At 44.6% G+C, this 18,428-nt stretch overlaps 1 protein-coding gene across 1 annotated transcript in view; it reads right to left on the reverse strand.

Annotated features, from left to right (window-relative positions):
- The window catches only part of LYST (lysosomal trafficking regulator), a 2,674,875-nt gene that overhangs the window by 373,151 nt on the left and 2,283,296 nt on the right, over positions 1-18,428 (reverse strand). The window contains 1 exon segment of the mRNA XM_069234946.1: positions 12,759-12,976. Within this exon segment, the coding sequence (XP_069091047.1) occupies positions 12,759-12,976 (218 nt within the window).

Raw genomic sequence — 18,428 nt, forward strand, 5'->3', positions numbered from 1 at the left:
TGGCATTGAGGCAAATTCTGGACAGGACTATAAAAAATTCAGGACAAAGGGTCAAAATTCAGGACAAAAATTCAGGACAAAGGGTCAAAATTCAGGACAAAAATTCAAGAACAAACGTCAGTTTTACAGACACACGCAAGAGAGGCCATGCCTCACTATGTTGTCAGTGCATTTATTTACTCTTTTTTAACATAGCACTATTTATTCACTGTGGTCTTTTTGTGATTGCCTCCTGGTATGCTACATTCAGGTGTCGCATTACGTCCTTGTTCAGTAGTAAATTAATGCCCTTCAGTACTGCGGCAAGGCCATCACCCCTACACAAATCTACCCGATCTTTCCTGAAGAGAAAGTAACAGCAACATTTTGATTATGTTTCTGAACATTTTAAAACCCCTAGCAAACAGTTTGGGAAACATTAAGGTAATTAACCTTATGCTAGTTTAAACAAATTGAACAAAAACATCTGGCTTACCCCAACCGCCCATGGACTTTCAACTTAACGAGGCAGGGCAGATGTTGTGGGCGACAGTCTCACACCTAATGTCAGGATGTGATGTACCCATAACTTGTCTCTGGTCTCACAACACTAGAGTGTATGTCTGGGACTCTACATTTATCTCAGAAATGGGAGCCCGGACTACCAACCAAAGATAATAAAAGAGGAGGATGAGCCAGTCTACTCTGCAATCTATGCCACTGCACCACTCTACACTACTGTTCTCTCTGCTACTCCATTGTATGCCACTCTACTCCACTGCACTCTATGCCACTCTACTCTGTCCCATGCCACTCCATGCCACTGCACTCTAAACCACTGTACTCTACGCTAACGCACTCTAAACAACTGCACTGTACCCCACTGCACTATACTTTGCACCACGGGGCTCTACACCACTGCTCCTATGCCACTCTACTCCACTCCACACAGCTATGCCACTAACTTTAAGCCATGCTGAACAGCAGCTACTCTGGTGTACAACATTGCTAAGGGCTAAAACACATTAGCAAGGCCAATAACTCTTTCGTAGATGAGATCTATTGGCTTTGCCAATGTTTGTTAGTACTATGAGGTACCGAGGTACCTGAAAGAACTGTGAAAAATACAATTACATCATAATAAAGGCTGCTACAAAATGCGCAAACACATTTCGGTTAAATAAAAAAAAAAGTGCTTTTCAAATACAGATTTGAATAATATACAGTTTATACCTAGTACTAAAAAATGTTATAACACTCCATTAAAACCACACACCCCACAGCTCACTTTGGAACACCATTACAATACCTCTCTAAAAGAAATATCTTTGCCACCAGAAAACTTAAAGTGACTCCTTTTAGTAAAGTCAATGGAGGTTTTCAAGCCCCTTTGTATTTGCAGATTTACCAGTTGGGCACATTTGCATGTCTTTAGGGAAGGAGACCCCCTGGCAAGAAGGTCTGATTCTTATCTGTCTGCCCCTCCCTCAGAGCACAGGAGACTCCCTGCCTTCCAGTCCAGCTGGGGAGACTGATCTGCCCGTAATTTCGCCCTGCCTCCGTTGTCCTTTAGATGAAAGGCTAAAATTACGGACAAATGCTGTCCGTGAAGACTTTCATCACGGACAACGGACGGCAGGGCGAAATTACGGACAGTCCGTGAAATTAACGGACGGGTGGTCACCCTAATTTTGTCCATTACGAAGTTAGAACTCAACGAAAGGTAAGCAAAGAGCTACAAGTCCGCTTCTCTGTGGTAACCAGCTGCAACAGTCCAAGAGTGTAGTCCGAAAAGTACGCGGACACCATCGGAGCGTTTATAAGCCTCGTGGAGATAGAAAAAGTACATCAAATAGCGGAGTGATGTGGCAGCCATTTTGTAACGTGACAGACCAGAGACCAAACGCAGCGAGAAACGGTGGCAGTTGCGTTGTATTAATAATAAACACGTAGGCGAATGCCTCAGAATCAGCTGATTTCTTAGTGTCCACTAAAAAATTATGTCTCCAATGTGAAAGGGCGCTAAACGGAGCGGTTTTAGGCCCTGTAGACATAGAAAAAAGGCACAATGGGCAAGAGGAAAACATGAGTGAAGTGGCGGCTATCGAATATGTATCATTATCTGAAAAAAAGCAGCGAAAAGGAGTGACATCTGCATTCGTTTGCTAGACAAAGTAAGGGTCAAGTGGTGTGGTGGCCATCTTAATGCGTTCAAAGAGCAGTAACAAAACAACCGTCTCGAGTAGAAACAACTATTATGGCCAAAGAAACATGAAACAAATGATATGATGGAGAATGTTCAGATGAAATAGCTAGAAAACAATTCATTGGACTGTATTCAAGACCCAAGGGCATAGGGGTAAGGAGACTTTAGAGCAGTGTAGAAGAGAGGTAGGTGAAAGCAGAAAAAAACGTCCCTATAGTGGACGGCTCACAGAAGGGTGGTTAGGGCGAAGAGTTAGTGACGCGCACGATGTGCGGTGATATGAGCATGAAGCACAGATAGTAAGGGGGCAAAAGAGGGGTATACAAACCATATTAGTAACAATGTTTACATTCAAGGGCCTAATGAATACCCCCTACTCCCAAAACCTGCCAGGCTGTTCATAATTTAACACAGTATAATAAGCCGTCAAAAACTAATGATGAACAGAGCGTGACATTTCACTGAATACAATGACAATCAAATAGGGTTTTTTAACGCATTCATTACATAAAAAGACTAGTTGTGTGCGGTGTATTGACAAAAAGACATGCAATTCTCTGATTATGTTAAGACCCAGGTCCACCGCACCAGTATAATGACCCATTTGGCTTCACACTTTCCAAGTTTGGTTACCATGTCAACACCACTTACATCATTAGCAATACGTGTAATACCACCATGTACAGAGTTATAGTGGGCTGCCAGGGTGTAGTTAGGGTGGTTGTTTATAATAGCTCTAATATGTTCCTGGATACGTTCTTTCACAGGGCGGATAGTGCTGCCCACATAAATGAAGCCACATTGACAGACAATACAATACACTGTACATTTGTTATTACAGTTAATAAACTGCTGTATACGGTGTACATGTACAGAATTATATGAAAAGTCCACAAGCTTGTCCATAGCAAATTGGCAAACATTGCAGCATGTGCATCTGAAGAAACAACAGGGTTGGGGGGGAGGGATGGGGGGGGGGGGGCTGGAGGGGGGGAGTAAGCAGTTAGTAGATTGTTCTGGTGTGTTTGACCCAATGTAACTAGGACAAAGTCTATTTCTTAGTGTAGATCCACAGCTATATGTGATCTGAGGTCTGCTGTTAACAAATGTATGCCTTGTCAAGTAATAGTAAATGCCAGTGACGTTTGAAGATGCGGTGTACTGCAGAGCTCTGTGCATTATACCTGGTGATCATGGTCGTGTGTCTATCTTTGGACCGTTTGCCCGTTCCCTGGGTCAGAACGGACCCCCGTGGAGTGTTCAAAATTCTAGTTTTGGCTTTGGATAAAACCTGGTCTGAGTACCCCCTTTGTAGGAAACATTGTTCAACCACTACAAATTCTTGTATGAATACGTGGTCACTGCTGCAATTACGTTGTACTGTATTCATTTCTCCCGGAGGTACAGCGCTAATCTGAGTAGACAAATGCGCACTGCATGCATGGAGGACCGAATTGCATGCAGTGGATTTTCTGTAGAGTTTTGACATGATTTTAGTACAATCATTGTATAGGATGAGACCAAGAAACTAAATTTGTTTCTTGTTTCATGCAGGTGCAGGTTGTGCAGGCCTATGTGCAAGATCCTGGCCTGCTGCTGCAATAGAAAATCATTCCAAAGTGGCAGCCTGATTTGAAGACAGAAGTTCAGACCAAAAGGTTCTGCGTATCATAGAATCCTGGCCCAATCTAGAGCCACTAGGATAACTTAGGCCCGTTCCTTTCCGATCTTCTTCAGAGCTCAGGGCAGAAGAGGTAGTGGCAGGATGGCATACAGGAGTCCTATTCTCCACAGCATGTGGAACGCATCTCTGAGGGAGTGCCTTTCCTTGGAACTCAAGTGCACAAAAGAGTTGACACTGCATGTATATGACGGTGTTAAAAAGATCGATCTGGGGGTCTCCTCTTTGCTAGCAGATGCTCTGTGGCACCTCCGGGTATAACTGTCACTCGTAATCCATTGGGCATCGGCAACTGAGTTTGTCTGGCCTGCCATTTTAAGATCCTGCAAGGTGGTGTACCACAAGAGAAATGCTCTGATAACTATACCAGTTCCAGAGGTGCAGGACCCAGGACTCACTCTGCTCCGCTTGTTACAGTACCATATGACGGAGGGGTTGTCCACAATAACCTGCACCAACTTCCCTTTGATGGCAGGCAGGAAGGCCTTCAAAACAAGGCAGTCACCCACAACACCAGCAAACTGATGTGGAAGTGGGTCTCTGCCAAAGACCAGAGTCCTCTAATCCACATCTCTGCCAGATGGCCTATCCAATACAGGAACAACTCATCCGTAACCACCATCAGTTCTGGGTGGGGTAGGGAGAGGGGTCTGCTGCTGGTCTAATTTCAGTCGAACAGACACTACTGCAGATCTTTTGCAGTCTCCTTCAATACCTGGACTGAATCTGATAGGTTCCCCTGGTGCTGGACCCACTGAGACTTCAGACCAAACTCCGACTTGCGAAGATGGGCAGTGAACACCCCATCACCTTTAGGAATAGCAGAGGGCCACTGATGTGTCCGTAAGGGAGCACAGCAAACTGAAAGTGCTTATGGCCAAAACAGACCATGAGAGAACGCCTATGGCTCTGCAGGACAAGGATGTGGAAAAAGATGTCCTGCAGGTTCAACGTAATCATCCAGTCTCAGGGATCCAAGGCAGAAAAAACCTGGGCCAGTGTGAGCATTTTGAGCTTGTCCTTGAGCAGGGAGGCATTAAGAGGAAGGATATCCAAAATAGGATGCAGGTTTCCGACCTTGATGTTGATATGTAAAGCCTCTGGCTTATTCCCAAAGAGAGCAAAACTGTTGGGGGAGCTTGCCAAACTGGTGCCAAAAGGCCCCAAAAGCATGCAGTGACTAGCCTCTCCTTAAATAAAATGCTCCTAGTCCAAGTATGCATTCTCGTAAAACATGCAGGCACAGTTGAAGGGCATGTCCATTAATTATGTCTGAACGTCCCCAGAGAATCCTCTGGATCTCACCCATGTGTGGTGCCAGAGACCCACGCTTGTCCCACCAGCCCTTCCTAGACCATCAATGGTCTCTATTCCTCAGCTGATGACCAACTTGGCCATAGGTATCCTGAATGATTTGAGCAAAGGAAGCCCTTAAATCTTCTGTGACTGTTAAGATCTCATCATCATTTCTCAAAGTGAGTAGGTCTAAAGTCTACGGAGGCAGGTTGCGCTGACCGACCTCGAGGCAAGGCTGGCGCAGAGAACATTCTTTTATCAAATATTTCCACATGCTTGGACTCTCTTTCAGGAGAAGTAGTTGGAAAAGTGTTAGGGTTGATTCTGCTGGAGGACACCTGCACCATCAAACTCTCAGGCATTGGATGCTGGGTTGAGAAATCTGGGTCACAAGGAGCTGGCCTATGATGACGGGTAACATGTTGAAGGACCGCAGTATCAGAACATGGTTTATCCAAGTACCCAACAGATGTCCATGATTGTGAAGGGTATGATGAGATATGAGTGCTGAGCATACTGTGCCACTGAAACCAAGCTATACCCGACTGAGGAGTGCTAATAAGAGCAAAACTAGTCTTGTGTTGCATGGGTTCCAGGTCAGGGAGAACCTGTTCTGACAGTTTGGGATGAACTGTTCTCAATGGAGCAGAGTCAAGAATCATTTGCATATGGCTGCATCCAAACTGAGGTGACGGGATTTACAAAATAGCTATGCGCTGGGATGCGGCCCATAGTAATTACCAGTGGCTGACATTAATTCAAGCACTCTATCTATCACTTTTAAGCAGGCTTATCAAAGTGCCAGACAGCCTTAGTACCTTTTTTCTGGTATATCATCGATCCTTCCATTAACAGTAGAAATATGGTATGGAGGTAAAATCATTAAATGCCCCTGATGTTGGCTGTCAAGTTTTGCTTAGTGTGCATGTCTGGTAGTTTTTAATTCGTAAATAAGTCCTGCAACATGAAATTGGTTGATCAGCCCGTTCACGTAGTATACAAATTTTGACTTGTACACACATTGGCAGTCTATTTTTCCATTAACTTCTCAGATACTTCCGTAAAATTGACCACCTGACATTAATTTTTTTTTTTTTTTCCCTCATCCCACAACCCCTACTTCGGTAAAGAAGACCACTAGTTTATACTTACAAGGAGACGACCCCTCAATACCAACGGATCATCTACCTTTTAACTCAAATAGCGGGCATGCCGAAACACCACCCATTGGATGGAGGGAATCTAATCACTGGACTTAATTCTTAGAAAAGACAAAGCGACACACCACGAGCCACCCAAAATTAGTGCTGATACAAATTTTCTCAGAGCGCCCAAAAATCACCTCTTCTACTAAAGGGGCCAACATGTTCCATATTACGCAACCGTTTTACAGACAATCGCCACTCCTGAACAGTCGGAGGTGTTGAACCCACCCATTTACAACATATTTCCCGCCTAGCCAAAAGCATTAATACAAACAACAAGTATTCTTCCTGTACAGAAACTTTCTTAGTTATAGATTCTGGATCACATACCCTAAACATAACCAAACAAAGACTTATTTCTAAATTCCCTCCAAAAATAACCTTAAGTGTACTTCCTATGTCCTCCCAAAATCTAGTTAATCCTGGGGATTGCTTGAACATATGAAGATCATCAGCATTCAGGTCCCCGCATCGCGGACAGCTTTTCCCAATTTTCCCGATAGCCTTCAATCTGGCCGGTGTCCAGTAAACTCTGTACAGGGTAAACAAGTGATTTTTCCTCATTGCTGCAGATTTAATAATAAACCACAGTCTTGAAAATGACTTTTGCCATAAGGAGATAATGTCTATATTCGGGAAAATCTTCCCCCATTTCCGCAATGGGAGGGGCGGAACCTCTTCCACAGCATCCAACAACGCCTGATACCATAGAGCAACCTCCTTATTTACAGAGGTCTGATTTAATTTTTCCTCCCAAGGGCTTCCCCCTATCTCTCCAACCCAACGAGACTTAACCCAGCTGGATAACTGAAAATGCTTAAACTTGGAAACTGTCCCCCCTGTTTGCTCCTGGAATGTAGACCAAGATACAAGTTCAGAATCTTCCATAATCTGTCCCCACTTTTCCACCCCATTAGCTTTTAGTGGAGCTGATAACTTATCCATAAGACACTCTGGGGTAACCAGTGAAACCCAGATCGGGGCAGAACTAGAATAAGCTATCCCTAGCGCCTTTCGAATTTGCAACCAAACCTTACAAGCTTGTCTGGGGATCTTCAATCGAACCTTCTTAAAGAATTTCGGATGTCCAAATTTATACAGACAATTATCAGCCCCCTCCGCAAGATGCACCGTCAACGCCTTCCATACAGGAATATGATCTAGTTTCTGCTTCAATTGAATTCTAATGTTCTTTAATTGGAACGCCAAATAATACTTATAAAAGCCTGGGTACGCGATCCCCCCCACTCCTTTTTTTTTTTTTTAACATAGCTTCTTCCAAGCTATCCTAACTCCTTTAGATGCCCAAATAAACATAGATAAATCACCCTGTAATTGTTTTAACCAACTTGACTTAAACTCTAATGGAATAGCATTAAATAAAAATGTGAACTTTGGAAGAATACACATCTTTAAAATATTAGATCTACCAATAAGAGAAAGGGGGAGAAAGGCCCATGACTTCAGAAGATTTTTGGTTTCGGTGTAAGCCTTATCAAAATGAACCCTTGCAACTTCACTAAAGTTAGCCGTGAGCTGAATTCCCAAATATTTTCTCTCCTTTCTAACTAATACAGAATCATAGACCGTATTCCAACACATAATCTCCGTCTTCTCGGTATATACACTTTAAACCTGACATTCGGCCGAACTGCTCCATCAATGAATTAATAATAGGTAAAGAATCCAACACATCACTAGTATAAATCATAAAATCGTCTGCATAAAGAGCTACTTCCTTTTCCCACCCATTAATCCGAAAAGGAGGAATATCCCCACAGGCCCTTAACTTTTCGCCAAAGGTTCAATATACAAATCAAAGAGCAAGGGTGACAAAGGACACCCCTATCTAGTGCCTCGACCAATCCTGAACTCTTGAGACAGCATACCATTAACCATAACCCTCGCTGTCGGGGCCTGTACAATTCCCTAATAGTTCTAATGAAGGAATTTCCCAACCCAAACAACTCCATCACAACCTGTAAAAAGGACCAGTTAACACGATCAAATGCCTTGGCTCCATCGAAAGTCATAACCGCCAGAGGAGCCTCCCCCTGCAATGCCAAATCTACTGCGGCAAGTAGCTCATGGGTTAAGTCATACATCTGTCTTCCCTTACTAAATCCCTTCTGATCAGGGTGTACCAAATTGGGAATAACTCTCCCAAGTCTTCTAAATAAAATCCCTGTATAAAGCTTATAGTCCGAGTTAAGTAGCAAAATAGGTCTATATGATGAGCACTGCCCTGGGTCCTTACATGGTTTTAACAGTAAAGAAATTATAGCTTCCTCCCATGATTTAGTTGCTTGTACCTCCTCTAAAAGCATATTGTTAAACAATTCCAATAGGATTGGTGTAAGTTCTTCTCCTAGGATCTTATATAATTAGTTTGGTAGGCTATCAGGCCCAGCTGCTTTCCCTTTCTTCAGAGCCTTTATAACTTCAGCCAACTCTTTCTCCTTTATCTTACTACCTAACAGCTGCCGCGCCGAATCGTTCAAAAAAGGGGAAAGTCGACTTCCTTCAAAAATTCTCTGACCTGATCCACTAAATTCTCGAGTCTCTAAATACAATGCTTGAAAGAACGACACAAAAGCCTCTTCTATTTCTGATTGCTCAGTACAAAGCCGACCTGCAGCATTCAATTTAATCGATGATATATACCTCTTTGAGCGATCTGACTTAACCTTCCACGCTAAAAGTTTACTACACCCTTCCCCATACTCATAGTGTGCAAATCGACTACTTTCCCATTTCTTCCTATTTTGATGTTCTAAAAAAAGAGCTAAATCCTAACGTGCTTTTTCCTTTTGACGCTCCCATTCCTCCAGCTGACACTCATTCCCCTCCCCTTGTGTATTATATATTAATGCTTGTAGAGCGGCTATAGATGCCTCAATACTTTCTACTTTCTCTTTCTCCTCTCGGCGCTTGTGGGCAGCCAGACTAATAAGCCTCCCTCTCATATATGCCTTATATGAGTCCCATACATTCCATAAGCTAGCTGATCTTTAATTTAGGGCAAAAAACTCTCTAGTGTCCTTCTTTAATACTTCCATTATCAAATCATCTAGAAGCAAAGATCGATTTATAGTGCACCTAAACTCGGATCTGCACAGTAAAACTCAAATGTAGCTTTATAGCTGAGTAATCAGAAAGGTGTGCTGGTGCATGAACAACCTGCATCACTTCTCCAGACAGGCTCTTATGTACTAAAAAAAAATCTACCTAGATTTATGGCTATATTTCTTATTGTAAAATGTAAATCTAGATCCTTAACCCCCTTTCCAATGCCAGATATCCACCAATCCTAAATCTATCATAGCCTGCCTCACCTGTAACCGAGTTCTAGGAGAGTTAACAATGCCCCGGGGGGTAGATGTATCCAAAGCAGGATCCAATAATATATTAAAGTCGCCTCCTAACACAACCGGGTATTTGGCTAAGAGCAAACAGTTATACAATTCTTGAAACGACATTGGGTCATCCACGTTAGGGCCATAATAGCCTGCTATTGTAATCCAGCGCCCATAAAAACACACTTCCACCACCACCCATCTACCCCTGGAGTCTACTTGTACACTGCCCACCTTTATCTTTATAGTTTTTTAAAACAAAATGGCCACCCCCTGTAACTGCGCAAACTTGATTAGTACTCACACTATATGCCACCCATTTCATTTGCTTGAGCCAGCTATTCCACTCTTCCCGCCGCAAAAAATGAGTTTCCTGCAAAATAACTACCTCCTTATCTGCCAATCTAAGATATTCAAAAATCTTTCTCCTTCTTCGCTTAACCTTCAAACCATTAACATTCCATGAGAGGATCCTCAACTTTGGATTCCCATGGTTAGCCATTTTCCAAATGAATCTGAGCGATCCCCCGACCGCTCCTATTCAGGCAATTTATGAGGACATTCCTTTTTTTATCTTTTTTCCCACATGCTCCCACACCTAGTGCAAAACCACCCCCTTACCAAAAGTCCCACCTCCCAACCAACCCACCACCCAAGGGGAACCCTCCCTTCTTCTTTTAGGATAACCATCTCGTTACCCCCATTGAGCTCTCCATAGGGCAAAAAAAAACTTCCTGTTTCCTACTGTGACGCCTTTATCTGCTCTATAAATGTCAGAACCTCCTCCGGATCTCTTATATTGTAAATTTTATTCCTCCACATAATACGAAGGGCAGCCAGGAACCTCAACTGTACCGTAGCCCCCAGAGACCGAAGCTCTTGTATGAAGTTCCCCAGCTCCCACTGCCTATCCAATGTTGCTCTAGAAACATATGATCTTATGCGGAGCGACCAGTCCCCTTTTGGAAAATTTCCGGCTTTGAGGGCTTCAGCCAGAATCTTCTCCTTAATTACATAGGTAGCAAAATGTATCAGAATCTTCCTAGGATCTTTCCTTCCAGGGCTCTTTCTAAACGGATCCCGATGGATCCTTTGGATGTCCTCCTCCAGATTCAAATGGGCTAAAGTTGGGATAATTTCCCTTAACAGTGATATCACATACCCTTTCAGATCTTCACCTTCCAAACCCTCAGGGTCTCCCAACAACCTAACGTTATTCCTCCTCATACTGTTCTCCAAGAATTCCAATTTATCCTGTAATGTCTTCTCTCCGAGTTTTAACTGTGAGATGTCATGGCTAAGTCTCAACAGTCGCTTGTCCTGATCCTCCACAGCGGCTTCCAACCTGCCTAATCTGTAAGACAACAAGTTAATTTTGCTTTCCAATACCTCACAAGCTTCATGAATTTTAGCTTGAGTGTTTTCCGAAATTTCAAACTTCTCCCTAATCTCTTTAGTTAGAGAGACTAACAATTCCTGGAGCACTACACTATGAGATGCGGAGGAGACTGAGGGGGTAGATTCAGCAATACCCAGCACTGAAAGGGGAGAAGACGCCTCCATTTGCCCTGCAGAATCTTCAATTATTGGATTTAACATATTATCATCCGAACTCGCTGGCTGCTGACTCGGCCCCAAGTTCCCTAAGGACAATTGGTCCTCCACTGTACCCAGTAAGGGAGAAACTGTACTCTGAAAATACTTTGTGATCGAAAGCACGCAATTCTTTTCCAAAGCATAAGCCAACCCCCCCCCCCTTATAAAGTAACCCCTTCTTGCCCTTGGGGGAAAGTTGACAACCTTCTGTTAATGAGTCCTTGTGTCCAGTCTTCGGCCTCTCAGTACCCCCACTACGAGGCCTGACCCCACTGTCACTCCTTCCTTTATTATCCGCAATTAAAGGTGAAGAAGAAAAGTTCGGCCCCAGGGGCCTGGGCTTACCTCTCTTTGTGCTCCCAGCCTCACCTGCTTCAGCCCGAAAACCCCTGGGCGACGCTTGATCGGTGACATACACAATAATTCTCTTGTGCAGTCGCCGCCTCCCTTCTTCGGATTCCAACCGAGCTCTCCCTTCAGGGGGAGCCCAGGGCCCTCCAAAAGCCCTTGGCGGAGACTACAGCGCGAGGTGTAGCGTCTCCCACGACGTACACCCCTCACAGCCTCAGCCCACACACCAGAGGCTAACGTGCGTCTCCGACAGCACTCCTCCACTTTCCTTGTCGGAGCGCATGCCGGCTCCGAAATCGCCGCCTCACCCGCCGTCTTCGTTCCCCGACGCTCAGAGCCGGGAATCTCGGCTCAGACCCGTCCTGGAGGTTCGAGATCCTGTACTGGCGTCACCGTGCGCCAACTAGCGCCCGCCCATCCGGGGAGCTCGCGGACCAGCTCTCAACTGGCCGCCATGTTCCCTGCTCCTCCAGACATGAATTTTTGTCCAGAATTTCGACCCTATGAATTGTTAGTCACTGTCCAGAACTTGTGTCCATGCCAGCCGATCACCCTAAGACCGTTGACACCTCTGACTGGCACGCAGCAGCAATTGCAGATGGTTTTGTGTATTGAGTCTGACACCTGGGGAGATTCACAAGGTAAGGAATCTGCAGTTAGAAATATCCATCAGAATTACACTTTTGCTTAGCTACCCCTCTTGGCAGGAGCGAATATTTTCATGATGGTGGGGAACAGTAATGTGAGAGTGAACAGGATTTTTAAAAACATTTCTATATGGTGCATTGTACCCAATCTGGATCCCTGGATGCAGATGGCACTGCTTTCATTAAAGAAAAGCAACCTTCATTCAATGCCAGAGGTTTTATGTGCTGAAAATTGCATAAGATATGTAATTTAATCTTTCCGTGGTAAATAACACTATGGAATGAACATCTCAGCAGACAATAGTACTCCAATATTTTACTATTAATGTTTCGAAAATCAATAAACCATCCATCAAAATTGTTCTGTAAAGTGGAAACTGTGCCCCCTAGGGTGTGATTACACAATAAGCAAATACAATTGAAACAAAGAAATGCACTCACCGCAGGGTGGAAAACGTTCATAGACTGAACTGCAGCCCTGCCCTTTTGCTTATATCCAAACACTAAATCAATCCAATGACAGATAGTTTGTGACACGTAGTCTGACTCCAAGGCTTGGCGATGAATTAGGATAAACAAGCGTGGATCATTTCGAGCCCATGGAGGAAGATTAACATGATTAACGCGTTCACCATTTTGACGGATGCCAAAATCAAAACCTAGAGGAACGGAAGGATGTATTAGAAAATAGTTTTTCACCAACCAGATAAAAGCTTTTTAACAGTGTGCCTCGTTCTCACAAGTGATAATTTCCCGATAGAGTGTTATAACACAGCACTGAATAATGGAGGCCATTGGTTTCACTGACTACTCCTTAGACTCGGATGGCCCACACATTTCACCAGTTACCAACACTGCCAAAAAGGGCTTCCTTCTCAGTGATAACACGGGATAATGAGTACATGCATTGTACCTGCCCATAAACGTTAGACACATGACAGAAGTGTCTGTGTTAATATGTGTGTGTTGTGTATATATATATATATATATATATATATATATATATAGTTATGACCATGTTTCCAGAAAAAAAGTGTTTTATGACTTACCTATATGTTTGGCACCGTTTAACAAATCTTCACATTTCTTTTTTTTTAAATAAAGTGTGCAGATGATTTTTGTTGCATGTGGGATGTTTCGGGGGTGATTCGTCATGCGGGGGCCGTTAAAAAGGGGGGTGGAGTCTGAAAGCGTGCAGTTTCCATGTTAATTCCCAAACAAATTTTGAACAGGACTACAGCCCAAACTGCTGGACGGAATTACACCAAATCTGCCAGAAAGCTAGATTTTGCTCCGCAGATTGTTTTTTTGGTTATTTAGTGTAAATCAGTTCAGTAGTTTCTGAGATATTAAAGGGAAAATAAATTTGCATATCTAGGGCTACGGATCCTCCCAGATGACTTTGGGAAGAATAAGAGCTTGTACACGGAACTGCAGAGCTCTGATTGGCTGGCAACACTTCAAACCAGGAAGTGTTGGTAGCTATCTTGGGACCCTGCTTCAGCCAAGTCTGGGAAAAAAAGGGGCCAGGGAAGGGACACCGTGACCCCTTAGCTCTGGTGCTGGGGTCCCAGAGGGGCCCCACCAGGGCTAAGAAGCACTTTTTAAAAAAAATGTTTGCTGCATATTCGCGATAACGGTGCAAATGTTTGCAAAAAAAAAAAAAACAAGCACAGGCTCCTCCGATGGTTTTTATGAAGCCCCCAGGTGGGCCAGGTCCCAAGGGCATTTTGAAATAAAGGAATGGGGCGCATGGAGCCCCCCATCTCCTGGGGGTAATAACTAATTGAATGCAGGAGGCCCTCCCACCCCCCAGGGGAGTACAGGGGTCTGCAGCCCCAGGGACCACCACCTCCCCAGAACTAAATTACACTGGAGGGGGGCTGCACAGTCTCTCTTGTGAAGCCAATAATGGCCCTGGAGACTGCAACCCCCCCAAGGCTGGCTCCTGCTATGTCCTGGGGTGCCAGCCCCTGGGACATAGCTGTTTGCTCTGACTTGGTGGGAGCTTTGACAGCTCCCACCAAGTCAGAGCAAATACTTTACTTTCTACAAATGAGAGCTGTTGGACAGCTCTCACTTGCAGAAAGTAAAGTTTTCATACGCTTCCTTGCATGCAAATATGTGTGCAGGGAAACAGATGAAAACATTACTCCCACAAGCAGGGAGCTGCTATTTACAGCGGCTCCCTGCTTGTGGGAGCAATGCCAGCTCCCGCGGGACGTGGGGAGACAGCTAGGACTTCAGGGGCCTGCACTCTCTCTTCCATCCCATAAAGAGATGGATGAGAGAGATAGAGATTGTTATTGCAATGGTCTATCCATACTAAGACTTCAAAAGAGTCAGACTAGAAAGATGTTTGGTAAGGACGTTATAGTTACATTAGGATACAGAGCAGAACAGAGTCACTTCTGGCCTAATGGTCAAGGTCTTGACCCTATTCCCCATGGGAACAGTCCAGCTCGAACTGCCAAGCCAGGTCCTCCCTGGATCCCTGGACCGGAAGCATCCTGGGACCGGTTATAGGGTATCACCCTTCATCAGCCAGACTAGGTTGAATCCAGTGGCATAGTGAGCCCGAGACCCACGTCTGGGCATACCCAGCGCACTTATGAAGACAAAAGCAAACAAACACAAATGATGGACGGAATGCGGAATCAATCAAACATTCACCCCCCAGTAACAGATCTGGGTTTAATTCATCAATTATTTTGCTCACCATGCCACCCCAGTTTGGACCCAGCCATTTACAAACCAGTTTTGACCCTGTTCCCCATGGGAACAGTCCAGCCCGAACTCCAAAGCCAGGTCCTCTCTGCTAGCAGAGTGGAACCATAGGCGCCTATGTTGTTTGGGCCCTCCTTTGACGTGTGCACCTGACCGGCCCTGTGTTGCTGGTTCTGTGGCTTTGGGGTTGCCTTGAACCCCCAATGGTGGGCTGTCTATGCCCAGGAGACTGAACCTCTAAGTGCTTTACTTACCTGAGAAACTAACTATTACTTACCTCCCCCAGGAACTGTTGATTTTTTCAGTGTCCACTTTTAAAATAGCTTATTGCCATTTTTGCCAAACCTGTGTATACTACTGTTTTAATTCAAAGTTCCATACTTACCCGTGTGAAGTACCTTACAATTTATGTACTTACCTAAATTCTGAATCTTGTGGCTCTAAAATAAATTAAGCAAATACTATTTTTCTATATAAAAACCTACTGGCCTGGAGTTAAGTCTTTGAGTGTGTGTTCTCATTTATTGCCTGTGTGTGTACAACAAATGCTTAACACTACCCTCTTTTAAGCCTACTGTTTGACCACACTACCACAAAATAGAGCATTAGTATCATCTAATTTTGCCACTATCACCCTCTAAGGGGAACCCTTGGACTCTCTGCACACTATCTCTCACTTTGAGATAGTATATACAGAGCCAACGTCCTACTTTGGTGAATCAGCGGTGGGGTCTAAGACTTTGCGTTTGCTGGACTACTCAGCCAATACCTGATCACACAACTAAGATTCCAAAAAGTGTCATTAGAAATAGATTTTTGAAATTTGACTATTTTTCTAAATTTTTAAAAGTCCTGCTAGGGCCTTGTGTCAGTTCCTGTTAGCTTTTTTTTTAAGTTTAAACATTTGTAACAGTTAGGATTTAAGTTCTAGAAGTAGTTTTTAGATTCTTAAAAAGTAATCCCAACTTTAAGAGTTATAATGCGTCAAACAGATGAGACAGTGATGGAACTCAACCTCACTCCCTACCTGCATCTAGGGATATCAGAGTTAGGGTCTCTCTGTAAGATACAAAAGATAAAAACTGGGTCCAACCCTACCAAGGCAAAGCTCCAGGAGGTCTTGGCAGAGTTCACAAGGGACCACCCCTCTGATATGGAAGATACTCCTTCAGATGGGGAAATTAGTGAACAGGAGGAAGAACTCCCCCCTCCTGTCCTAAATAGGGAAGGACAGGGCTCCTAGAACCCTGTCCCCTAAAATCATAGTCAGAGAGCCTGGTTCTTCCACAGGGGAGTCCAGTGCCTCTGTAAGCATTGAGGACAGCCTCAATGAAGAGGACATCCTGTTAGCCAGGATGGCCAAGTGATTGGCTTTGGAGAAGCAGCTCCTAGCCATAGAAAGGGAAAGAAAAGCGATGGGTTTAACACCCATAAATGGTAGCAGCAACCTAAATAGGGTCAGTGAGAATACTGACATCCTAAAAACCCCAAAGGGATTGTAACCAAATATGAATAAGGTGATGACATCACCAAATCGTTCACAGCTTTTGAGAGTGCTTGTGCAACCAGAAAAGTAGCAAGTAAGCAGATATCACTGGGGAGCTCTCCTTTGGGAAATGTTCACTGGAAAGTGTAGGGATGGACTCCCCATACTCTATGGTAAAGATGAAGAATCCTATGACCTCATGAAAGCTACCCTGATTGAGGGCTTTGGATTCTCAACTGAGGAGCACAGGATTAGGTTCAGGGGGGGCTCATAAATATCCGAGCCAGACCTGGGTTGATTTTGTAGACTACTCAGTGAAAACCCTGTATGGTTGGGTAAATGGAAATGAAGTGCATGACTATAATGGGCTTTATAATTTGTTTATGAAGGAACACCTTTTAAGTAACTGCTTCAATGAAAAGTTGCATCAATATCTGGTAGACCTAGGTCCAATTTCTCCCCAGGAATTGGGAAAGAAGGCAGACCCCTGGGTCGAGACTAGGGTAACTAAAACTTCCACTGGGGGTCACCAAAAGAAAGGTGTTACAAAGCCTCCCCAGGAGAAAGTGGGTGACACTAGAAATCAAGAAAAAGAGCCCTCTGTAGCCCCCAAAAACTTGTCCAGGTGGGTGGGCCCCAAGGCACAACCCAAAACAAAGGTGGGTACCAGGGTAAGAACTGGGATGCCACTAAGGCATGGTGCCACAACTGTACACAGACAGGGCACCACACCAAGGACACTTCTTGTCCCAAAGCCCCCGGCTCGAGTTCAGAAGAACCAACACCGCAGAGAGGACCCCCAGGCGACTCCAACGATGTGGACACCCTCTGTCGACCTCCCTGCACCCCCACAGCGACGCCTGCAGAGAGGTTCCAGAGGCTCCCCCTGACTGCAACTGCCAGGTAACAAAGGAATCCGATGCCTGGACCAAGCACTGCACCCGCAGCCCCCGAGACCGAGAGGAACCACCTACCAGTGCAGGAGTGACCAGCACGTGGCCCTCATCCTAACCCAGTCTGTGGTGGCCCGAGAAGCCCCCCCTCTGCCCTGCCTGCATCGCCAGAGTGACCACTGGGTCCCTCCATTGCTTTCACACTGCACCTGGCCGCCCCTGTGCTGCTGATGGTGTATTTTGTGTGCCTGTGTGTCTCCCCCCCCAGTGCTCTACAAACCCCCTCTGGTCTGCTCCCTGAGGATGCAGGTACTTACTTGCTAGCAGACTGGAACCGGAGCACCCCTGTTCTCCATAGGCGCCTTTGTTATTTGGGCCCTCCTTTGACCTCTGCACTGGTCCACTGCTGTGGCTTTGGGGTTGCATTGAACCCCCAATGGTGGGCTGCCTATGCCCAGGAGACTGAACTTGTAAGTGCTTTACTTACCTGAGAAACTATTACTTACCTCCCCCAGGAACTGTTGATTTTTGCTCTGTGTCCACTTTTAAAATAGCTTATTACCATTTTTGCCAAAACTGAGCATACTACTGTTTTAATTCAAAGTTCCATACTTACCTGTGTGAAGTACCTTACAATGTATGTACTTACCTGAATTCTGAATCTTGTGCTTCTAAAGTAAATTAAGAAAATAATATTTTTTCTATATAAAAACCTATTGGCCTCGAGTTAACTCTTTGAGTGTGTGTTCTCATTTATTGCCTGTGTGTGTACACTACCCTCTGATAAGCCTACTGCTCGACCACACTACCACAAAACAGAGCATTAGTATTATCAAATTTTGCCACTATCAACCTCTAAGGGGAACCCTTGGACTCTGTGCACACTATCTCTCACTTTGAGATAGTATAAACAGAGCCAACTTCCTACAATCCCTGTAATCTTTCTTTATTTCAGTGAATATATATATATATATATATAACCTAATGGCGGTCACCACCAGATAG

The sequence above is a fragment of the Pleurodeles waltl genome, chromosome 5 (assembly GCF_031143425.1).
Source record: "Pleurodeles waltl isolate 20211129_DDA chromosome 5, aPleWal1.hap1.20221129, whole genome shotgun sequence".
Lineage (NCBI taxonomy): Eukaryota > Metazoa > Chordata > Amphibia > Caudata > Salamandridae > Pleurodeles > Pleurodeles waltl.